The 11,086-nt window shown below is 39.0% G+C and overlaps 1 protein-coding gene across 3 annotated transcripts; it reads right to left on the bottom strand.

The window, feature by feature from the left end:
- Window positions 1-1,011: 1,011 nt before the first annotated feature.
- Window positions 1,012-10,204, bottom strand: LOC149229602 (cytochrome P450 720B2-like). 3 transcript variants are annotated; one of them, XR_016247944.1, is made up of 5 exons: window positions 9,932-10,204; window positions 9,506-9,805; window positions 2,615-2,764; window positions 1,553-2,521; window positions 1,012-1,377 (listed from the first exon to the last, which is right to left on the bottom strand). XR_016247944.1 is itself a non-coding variant. In XM_089378684.1 (4 exons), the coding sequence occupies exons 2-4, from the start codon at window positions 9,590-9,592 to the stop codon at window positions 2,255-2,257; spliced, it is 504 nt and encodes a 167-aa protein (XP_089234810.1). In that variant the 5' UTR covers window positions 9,593-9,805; window positions 9,932-10,204; the 3' UTR covers window positions 1,405-2,254. The 3 variants fall into 3 exon arrangements, 2 of the variants coding, with proteins under 2 accessions (XP_089234810.1, XP_089234809.1); XM_089378684.1 differs by lacking the exon at window positions 1,012-1,377 and having other exon boundaries at window positions 1,405-2,521; XM_089378683.1 differs by lacking the exons at window positions 1,012-1,377; window positions 1,553-2,521; window positions 2,615-2,764 and adding an exon at window positions 3,510-9,058.
- Between the last annotated feature and the right edge of the window lie 882 nt (window positions 10,205-11,086).

The raw sequence follows: 11,086 nt of genomic DNA, 5'->3' as shown, positions 1-11,086 counted from the left end.
TATCATAGACGGCTACATCCATAATATATACCACCAATTAACTTTTTGATATGGATTGTGTAAAATGAATATGTTCGCTCTATTAATTTTTGGTTTTAAAATCTGTGTACGTAATGTGTACCTCATCGACACGGCATATCAATGGTCAACTCTAGATTGCTACATCTTGTCTATAATGCGACTTTTTGAAGATTCCGGTGACGGAATCAGCGAAGAAATTGAGGTCAAATCTTGATTTCTTGCAGTTAAAATGGTTTTTTAACTGCATATTTGGATTCAGCACCCTGAAAAACCCCTGGGACGCTTTCATTGTGCAGAAACTAGCTATCAAACTTCCGATTCCAATAATTCTTGCCAGATTTCGACCGAAAAAATCCGTCGGAGAGGCTTTCAAAAAGTCGAGTTATAGACAACTCCCATCTATAATATATACTACCAATAAACTTTATGAATCGTAGTTGTTTATAATGTGATTTTTTGGAAGTTTTTTTGGTGGGTTTTTCTCGTCAAAATCCGGCAGCAATTTATTGGAATCGCAAGTTTGATGGCTAGTTTCTGCACAATCAAAGCGTCCCAGGGGTTTTTCAGGGTGCTAAATCCAAATATGCAATTAAAAACCATTTTAACTACAAAAAATCAAGATTTAACCTCAATTTCTTCCACCGGATTTCGTCACCAGAATCTCCAAAAAATTACATTATAAACAACTCCTTATGAATCTGGTTCCTTATATTAATTTTTAGTTTTAAAATCTATGTACCTCTTCGACACGCTAAATCAATTGTCAACTCTAAACTGCAATATAAAAATGGCTGGACACCTAATTATTTACGAAACTTTTTTCCATGACGATTCTCATGATGATCTTCGGCTATGATTGATAAACCGTTTTTCTTTAACATAAAATGGAATTTAATATGCTTTAACGAATGGGGAAAAGCAAAAACACGTTCGAAGCCAAGAATTTAATCGCCGGCATGAGAGAGAAAAAAAGAAAAAGAAATTGGTTACTACAGATGCTGATCAGCAAGCGCATGCGTTACTACACCGTGAACGGAACACAACGCACCTTTATTTGAATAATTTATTCTACGCAACTGGTTCGAAGAGGATCTTTTTGACATGTTCTTTAATTCCGTCCTTTTCCACGTAAAACAGCTGCACTGATCTGGCACAAATTAAGACGTGTGAATTCCTGAACACAAAAGACGTGCCGGACAACCATTGTCCTGCAATTGTCCGGCACCTCTTTTGTGTTCAAGAATTCACACTTCAAATCTGCGAGGGCGTTTTCCATGAGAATATAATATGTTCGAGAGCTTCTTCCTTCTTGTAACACTGTATGGCAGAAGCCACCTCTCCTCGACCTCTCTCCGCCTGCACATAATTAGCAACCGTTCAAATAAATTACAAGCGCCTAGGGACGACGGCACGAAAAAAAACGTACCAGTTTTCTTTTTATCGGAGTGATTGGAAAGGGAAGTTGAGTCTTCGCCAACACAAGCATTGATCTTGCAATAATCGAATCGAAACTAACACGAGATAAGCGTACCTGATCGTAGGTAGATGCTTCTGTGCTTTCTGGCAGAGCTTCTGTTAATGCATTGTGTATTCACATGGGCATCGAGAGTGAGATGATGAGGTCCACCCAGTGTCGCAGTAACGAGAATATGGGACGACAATGAAGACAAGAGCATGGCCATGTTGCCAAATGCGCCACTGGATTACCAGAGGTAGAGAAGGAGCTTAATTATGTGGAATGTTCAGTTGTCCAGGAGAACTTCTGTGACCAAAACCAAAGTTTCGTAGCCGCGTTGAAAATAGATCTCCTCTCCACAACACTACACTCCAAAGATATGAGATGCCGAAATTTGTCTATTGTCCATAAATTTTCGTTGGCATATGATGGGTGCAGATAATTCAATATGAATGTTCCTGCATTCAATTTGAAAGCTACGGTGGCCTCGAATTTACCGTGAATAGACTATGGAAGATACGAGAATTGCTGAACAATTTTCAAATTAGTGGTGCGCTGTTCAGAATACGGACGCGATGATAGGAGCCCTCAAAATTTTTACAAACTGGTAAATTTTTCTTTCAATTCAAAGTAAAAGGATGCCTGCCCGTCCCCAAACAGAAATCGTTTGGCTGGTCAACAAAGCAGTAATTAATTAATTAATTACATACACATTCGGTGAATTTCATTGACCGGTAGTCATCCCAAGTGAGCTTTTATTTAGAATAGAGATTTGCACTATGTACCTACACACTGAGTACACACCTTCAGTTCGTGAAGTGCCCGGGGACAGTCCGTGAGAAATTTGATAGAAAATACCATCGCTGAGAATGAGGTCTCGTGACCAGCGAAGAGCAGGAATAATACTAAATCTGCTATAACTTCTTCTGAATGCAACTCTTCTTTCAAGAGTTCTCCTAAGAAATCATTGTGGACAGTTTCATCTGGATGCTGCCTTCTGTGCTTTATACCCTCATTAATCTTTTTTATCAGAAACTCTCTGCCCTGCAGCGATGCTAGGCATTACTCATCCCGTAAGAACCAATAAAATTAGTAATCAATAAAATAAAGGAGCAAAGCATTGCGGCTCTTGCGCACCTTAATTCCTCTGGCGTACGAGGTACCCGGGATTCTAATCGGAACGGCAAGGAAAGCTTTAGAAAAAACGGCGAATGCCTTACCGATCTCTTCCGTCTCCTTGGACGGAGATAAATCCAGCAATTGTTTTGCCATCAAATTCAGAACAAGCTGTAACAGATATCACATTTGATCAGACAAATCGACCAATCTAAACGGAAAACAGTTAGTTCACCACCATTCTGATGATACCAGTATTAAAAGGCAGGTTTCGTAGTTCAATTTTGTTTGATTTCGATAAATGCTTAATAAAATCCATAAAGAATGCTTAAACAGTGCATAGCTTCTCGAAAATTTAATGAATTGAATTGAATTGAATTGAAGAATGTTAATGAGGCGAATGACACCAAAATAGTTTTTTTGGGTGTGAATAATGGTTAAAAAAGATTGGTTTTGTAAAGTGTTTTTTTTACAAATAGGTAACAGACTATCTATCTATTTTCAAGTCTTCTAACTCACTACAAATGCTTTTATACGCAAGACACTCCGTGATAAAATGCTATGAAGTTTTAATTGATTTTTTCTCACAAAAAACATAAATTCTTTCTTCCCACTCTTTCTTGGGAATTACCCAACTGCCTATATCTTTATAGGCAGGGCATTCCTGTTGGGTATTTTTCATTGGGAAATACAAAAACCAATCATGCAAATACCACAGAGCCAATGCTCTGTTTCATTTCTTCCAGGACCTTTGCACAGCGAAGCTAATAAAACCAAATGACTCACAACAGTCCATTACACAGCATAAAAACATTTCTATTGCTTAAAATATGAAGCCTCATACAAACATTCATCCTCTTTGCTGAGAGGAATTCACCAAAAACAATATTAAACAAAAACTCTGTTTTCACCCTGAGAAATTACTGAGCTGGGTTTACTGCTGTAAATCCCCTTTTACATTCACTGCAGTGAAAAACACTTTACTGCTGTAAAATAAAATTTACATATACATACAAATGCCCTCCACCATTTTCCTTATACACTTCTGTACAAAACCACACATGGTTTTTGTTATTTCTCTGTTTTGCAATACATCACAAAAACATTACAACTCTGTTCTTCCTATATTTTCTCACACTGCTGTGCATACATCCTCTGGTTCTTCTTTTTCTTTTACCGCACCATCATCATTTTTCACTGCTGTGAATACACACCTCATTCATATCTCGCACTGCTGTGCGTTAACAAAAATTTGCTCCACCGAGCGCAGCCACAACATAATACAATTACATAAAAATTGTGCGCAGGCACAATACACCTCTCCCAAAAGAAACACGCACAACACTATATGCTCCCGCAGCCACTCTACACTAAAAACTACTACACACATAGCCATATATGAAAACATAATAAAAAAAAACTAACGTGGCCCATAACCATATTAAATGGCCTACACCTAAACTTACGTAAATGCATATATAAAAAAATATAAATGGGACGTATGCCCATAACCATTTAAAACAGGCCTCCACCAAACAATACGAACAGCATTAAAAGCCATGACTTTTCTTACACGGCGGTCAAACCATAGTCTTCCACTCCACGCAAAATTAAATTGACTTGACGCGGACGGGCTGCAACTTCGGAGATCGACGGTGGAGAACACACAACCAGATCGGACGATGGAGAGGATATCGGAAGGCACTTAACTGCTGAGCTTTACCTCCCGATGGGTCAAAGTTGCCTACGTCAGGCGAGAGCCACGTGCCTGCACCAAAACGCATCGGAGCTCAACAATACGGAAACCACTTTTCATGGATGGCGGTGCGATATGATTCTGGGCAGTTTTGTGGTTTTGCAGGCGGTTTTGGTTGATAGCGTACGGCAGCGTTGAAATTAGATTTCAACACTCCCCTTTAATTTCAACTGCTGGGCTTTCAATCTTACCCAAGCACTTCCTCACATAGAGGGGTTCACCAATCTTCCTCGCATAGAGGGATTCACCAACTGCTTCTGCTGCAGTTCATAAACAAACAAAGTTGTCTTCCTCTTAATAGAGGGATTCACCTGAAACTGTGCTTAAGAGCACCTTCCTCATGACAGAGGGATTCACCAAACTATGCTAGAGAGCATCTTCCTCTGAACAGAGGGATTCACCAATGACTATGCTGAAAAGCATCATCCTCTTGATAGAGGGATTCACTAATGACAATGTGCTGAAAAGCACCTTCCTCTTTAATAGAGGGTTTCACCAAATCACTGCTTCAAATGCAGTTCCAAAACAAACAATCATTGCACTGCTGTGTGTGCAAACTCATTACAATGTTCTCCTATGCTGATGTATATTCTCTGCTGCACTGTTGTGTCATCTTCTTTACTGTGTCTATCCCACACTGCGGTGTCTACACTTGCACTGCTTCTGCACTTTTCAAAGACAAAATACTCTGTCTTTTCTAGAACAATTACACTGTCCCAACTTACAAATTTACACTGCTGTGTGTAAACATTTCTTACACTCACTGTTGTTGCATATATTGCATATCAATTCAATGAACAACAAATTCATTACATTTACCTTTACTGCTGTAAGGAAAATCTCTTTTGCATGTGCTGCTGTTCAAAACTTCTTGCTGCTGCATTTTTCACATTTGCATTTCTGTGTGCTTCTCCTTTTTGCCATCATGCTGCTGCCCATAACTTCTTGCTGCTGCATTGCCTCTGCAATTTGCACTGTCGCTGCCTTTTGTTTCATCATACTGCTGTGTGCCCATGCTCTTGGCACTTCATTCTCCACACAACAAAAAAATAACACGGGATGTTACTTTTTACACCCTTGCTTCACACAATCTTAGTCTTCATTTTTTTTACACAATGCACTACTGTGCAATTCCTTTGGCTTTCTGCTGCCACACACATTCTTATACATCCAGTGTGCGTTAAAAATCTGCTGTCCTTGTTTTTCTTTATGCATTTCTTTGCATGCTGCATTGCATAAAAAAACATTACATTTTTTTTACTGCTGTGTGAAAGAATTTCATTGCATTCTCAGCCACTGGGCATTTACGCTCTGCTGCGTTTTGCCTTCTTCTCATTTTCTTCTCACTGCTTTGCATTTTCATTCCCAATACAAAACATTTCATCTGCTGTGCATTACACTCATTCTGCTGTGAGTATATTCTCTCACATTACATAGAAGGAAACTACCTTCCATTGCCATGCAAAACTTCAAAACTGTTGTTCATTCTAATCCATGTGCTCCAAAAAAAATTTCCAAACTGCTGTTTTATGTTTTGTCTTCCCACTGCTGTGAGGGTTTCCATGCTTTGCATTTTTCTCTTATCTCGCTGCTGCTCTTTACATTTCAGCGCTGCCATCTTTTCTTCTTTATGCATTTCTGTGCATATTGCATAAAAACAAAGCAAAAACATTGCTGATTTCATCACTGCTGCATATTACCTTTCAGAGGGATTAACAAAGATTTCATTTGCAACTGCTGCGCTGCAATACATCCTCCTTCAACAAATGACTGTTAATACAGTTCAGCAAAAAAAATTACAAGCTCCCCTTTAATGTGTGCTTGTCTTCTTTTGGCAAGTTTTCTCAAAACAAACTTAGATCAGCTGCGTTGCTTAAGGGGTTGTCACACTTTATTTCTTTTCTTCTCCATACTTGTGTGACTTTCTTCTTTTGCATGGGTTTAGCTTGTGTAAGATCCCATGTCAAGTTACAATCTCGTGCCATATGCCCAATGTTATGACACTTGAAGCATTCAACTTCATTCATGAATAAGAATTCATGATTTCTTCTTGTGAAATTATTTCTTGGAGATTGTCGGGGACCACAACATCTATCTTTATGAAATGCTCTACAATCTTTTGCCATATGACCAAAGTTTGAACAAGCATAACAATAACCATAAAATGAACTTTGGTACCTGGGAGATGGAGGTTTCCTTGATGTACTTCTGAATCCTTGCTGCCTTGAGATCCTTTGATGATGACCATTGCATCTTGCCTCTTTGACATCAGCTACATTTCTTCTTGGAGCTGGTTTTCTTCTATTGCAGCCTTCATTTTTCTCCTTGCCTTTGCTGGAACTAGGAGCATCACCATCTCTTTCTGGCTTCTTCACATCTCCTTTGCTTAAAGCATCCTCATCCTTGTTTGAGGATTCACCTACATACCCAAGTCCTGATTTATCAAATGGGGATCTGTGATAGCTAAGCATGTCATCCAATGCTTGAGAGCTCTTCATTATTTTGTTCATCCCTTCAAACTTCTTCCTGAGGAGGACAATCTCTTCTTCTAACTTTTCACATTCATTATTTTTCTTTGCTAGTTGTCCCTCAGTTTCTTCCTTGCTACGAGTAGCTTCAGCTGCTACTATTTTGAAGGAGATAATATCAGACTTCATTTTGGAGATTTCTGCTTGACTGCTCTCCATTTTCTTTTCAGCTCCTTGTGCCTGCTTCTTGGCTTCTTGTAGTTCGGACTTAAGGGAGGAGACCTCTACCTTGTACTGTCCAATCTCTTCCACAAGCTTATTCACTCTCTTGTGTCTTTGTTCAAGTTCACTTGTCAAGACATCTGCTTGCTTCTTTGCACTATTCAGCTGATTTGTCATAGATATGACTTCTTCATGATGCTTCCTTTTGCTTTCATCAAGTTCCTTCTTAAGCTTTGTAAGCTCTTCATCCCTTTCTTTTACTTGAAGCTTGATGAGGTCAAGCTTTTCATTCTCAGCTTCTATGATGGGTTCTTCTTGACTCATTGTCATGGTCAGTGCTCCCTTTGCATGAAGGTCAGGCAGTCTGTCCCATATCTCCTTTGCTGATGAACATTTTCCTAGATTCCTCTTCACAGAATCAGGGAGTCCATCCAAGATTAGTTTTACTGCTTGTGCATCATACTCCATGGATTCTTTATCCATCTTGCTGTCATCAATCACTGACTCCCAGACTTCAATTCCTTCAAACATTAGGAAAGCCCTCATCTTTATTTCCCATACATCAAAGTTTCCATCAAACTTTGGGGTTTCAAATAGAATGTATTCTAATGGATTGCCTTCTAGTTTAGTAGAGGGGGGAGACACATTTTTAACAGCCCTGGAGGCTTTCTTCTTTGACCTTGCCATTCTTATCTAGGCTTTAAATACTTGACTGTGTTTTCTTTAAATCACTCACTGTTCCTTTAACAATAACAGAAAGGAAAGCTTTGAAAAATACCTTAACTCTTTTGGCTGAGTCTTCACACTGCTGGAGAGGTTTGACTGCTGCAACAACACCTTCCTTCAGCTTCTTTGAGTCTTCAAAGAGCCTGGACTAGCTCTGATACCACTGTTGGGTATTTTTCAATGGGAAATACCAAAACCAATCATGCAAATACCACAGAGCCAATGCTCTGTTTCATTTCTTCCAGGACCTTTGCACAGCGAAGCTAATAAAACCAAATGACTCACAACAGTCCATTACACAGCATAAAAACATTTCTATTGCTTAAAATATGAAGCCTCATACAAACATTCATCCTCTTTGCTGAGAGGAATTCACCAAAAACAATATTAAACAAAAACTCTGTTTTCACCCTGAGAAATTACTGAGCTGGGTTTACTGCTGTAAATCCCCTTTTACATTCACTGCAGTGAAAAACACTTTACTGCTGTAAAATAAAATTTACATATACATACAAATGCGCTCCACCATTTTCCTTATACACTTCTGTACAAAACCACACATGGTTTTTGCTATTTCTCTGTTTTGCAATACATCACAAAAACATTACAACTCTGTTCTTCCTATATTTTCTCACACTGCTGTGCATACATCCTCTGGTTCTTCTTTTTCTTTTACCGCACCATCATCATTTTTCACTGCTGTGAATACACACCTCATTCATATCTCGCACTGCTGTGCCTCATTCATATCTCGCACTGCTGTGCGTTAACAAAAATTTGCTCCACCGAGCGCAGCCACAACATAATACAATTACATAAAAATTGTGCGCAGGCACAATACACCTCTCCCAAAAGAAACACGCACAACACTATATGCTCCCGCAGCCACTCTACACTAAAAACTACTACACACATAGCCATATATGAAAACATAATAAAAAAAAACTAACGTGGCCCATAACCATATTAAATGGCCTACACCTAAACTTACGTAAATGCATATATAAAAAAATATAAATGGGACGTATGCCCATAACCATTTAAAACAGGCCTCCACCAAACAATACGAACAGCATTAAAAGCCATGACTTTTCTTACACGGCGGTCAAACCATAGTCTTCCACTCCACGCAAAATTAAATTGACTTGACGCGGACGGGCTGCAACTTCGGAGATCGACGGTGGAGAACACACAACCAGATCAGACGATGGAGAGGATATCGGAAGGCACTTAACTGCTGAGCTTTACCTCCCGATGGGTCAAAGTTGCCTACGTCAGGCGAGAGCCACGTGCCTGCACCAAAACGCATCGGAGCTCAACAATACGGAAACCACTTTTCATGGATGGCGGTGCGATATGATTCTGGGCAGTTTTGTGGTTTTGCAGACGGTTTTGGTTGATAGCGTACGACAGCGTTGAAATTAGATTTCAACAATTCCATGATAAAGTACCATTAAGTTTCAACAACTCCTTGCTCCTTAAAAAAACATTAAATTTCAACAATTCCTTAAGCATTAAAAAAAACAATTCTTTCTTTTCACTCTTCATTGGAAACTACTCAACTACGTTTTTAACATATAAGATGATGCGATCCAATCCTTAATTTTACTATTAATTGTGTTATTAAGATATTAACCTTTCCCTTGAGTCACTCAAATAGGTCATTAAAGAATTTTTAATTAATGCATAGCTTTTCTGAAATATAAAGATTTTTGCAATGGGTTTCTTGATGGTGCTTACCTGATGGCACTCCTCGTGAAGATGGATATCCCTCTTGGCTTGCCACTGGGCGGAGGTGGTGTGCATAAGGTTCTGTATGTCGTCCATGAAGTGCACACGCAGCTTCTCAGTGTTCCGTGGAGCTTCTTCTGGAGATCTCCGTGCACCGAAAGCAAAGCAAATTTGCCGATGAGATTTCTCGGATAATTGGATTGAAACAGCCTGCCTTCATTTTGCAGAATATGTTTGTTGAATATTGGATCCACAGACACAATCATTCGAGATCTTCCGAACAAATTTGATCTGAATATCTCGCCATACCTGCGTAATTTTCCTTGACATATATAATTCACGTCTTGTATTTGATATTTGATAAAATACGCTCCAATGTTAAAATTAGCACAGTACCTTAGCTCTAGATGTTTAACGTTAAACTTAACACAGTACCTTAGCTCTCGATCTTGAATGAATCGGCGCGGTTGTGAACACGAATTAATCGCTCGCTTGAAGCCCAAGGATTCTCCAATCAATGGCCACCCTCCCGGGAGGCAAATTGTAGCCTCGACTGTCCACTATTCTGTAGAGCTGAAGCAGAATCATCGCCAGAACGAAACAGACGAAGCCCACCAGCCATGAATACGTAACACTAGTCTCCGCCATGATCCCCAATTCAATGCTTTCCTCAGAGGGCAACTATCCCTAATCTCTTACTAATTTGAATGCTTATCAATCAATCTATGCTACGCCTCGATTATCCTCGGCTTAAATTGGTCCCGACTGCCCCCTACGATTCCAAATTTTTTGTCCACTTCCGATGCCCCGCCGCTTTCACTGGATTCTCTTTTTTGTTCTTTATAATTCATAACCAGTACACCTTCACGTCACTGAATTACCTTGTGCTCTTAAGTATTTGGAATTAATGTGCAGTAGTTTCACTTGTATGTGTGTAGTAGTTTCACTTGCTTGTGTGTTGTAGGTTAATTGTCATTATATTTAATTTTATTATTTATAATTTTTTATGTTATAATCCATTTAAATTTAAATAAATTTATAGTTGATACTTCCTCTAAGATAGCAACGTGTCATCAGAAGTGAGAGACCAAAGAACTTGACAGAAAAAATGTCACAACAACTTATCCTTAAAATCTTGGAAAGAAAAAGAAGTGAGTCACTTTGAGGGTGTGAAAAAAGCCGAGTCCATGACTTGGAAAAAGTGTGAAAACCTTGTTGAAAAAATTGGAACTGACGTACCTCGTCAGCGGAAAGAGCGCATACAACCTCTGGCAGTCATTTTATACAAAAGCGATTCCTCTGCTAAAAGGTGCATCGGTCATTTTTTTTTATTCCTCTGCTAAACGACAACGTAACGAAGGTCAAAGTAACAAGGTGCATGTGGTTTTCTTTTAAGGTTCACGTTGAAGGGTTCTCTTTTAATGTTCACGATTAAGGGTTCTCTTTTTAATGAGTCTTTCTTTACCATAAAAGTTCCAAGTTAATGAAATTTTCATTTTAAAAAAATAGTTGTTATTAGTGTGATTTTTTGGATTTTCTATTTAGGAATCCAGAGGAAAAATGCGAGGTGAAAGTTTGATTTGTGTTATT

The sequence above is a fragment of the Pinus tabuliformis genome, chromosome J (assembly GCF_031772625.1).
Source record: "Pinus tabuliformis cultivar Carrire ecotype Pingquan chromosome J, CPIR1, whole genome shotgun sequence".
NCBI lineage: Eukaryota > Viridiplantae > Streptophyta > Pinopsida > Pinales > Pinaceae > Pinus > Pinus tabuliformis.
Note: the sequence above shows the minus strand (reverse complement) of the source record. Positions and strands in the feature narration are given on the sequence as shown.

Bases quoted from the DNA above. Each gene is read 5' to 3' on its own strand.
- LOC149229602 (XM_089378683.1), bottom strand. From the start codon at position 7,726: ATGGCAAGGTCAAAGAAGAAAGCCTCCAGGGCTGTTAAAAATGTGTCT.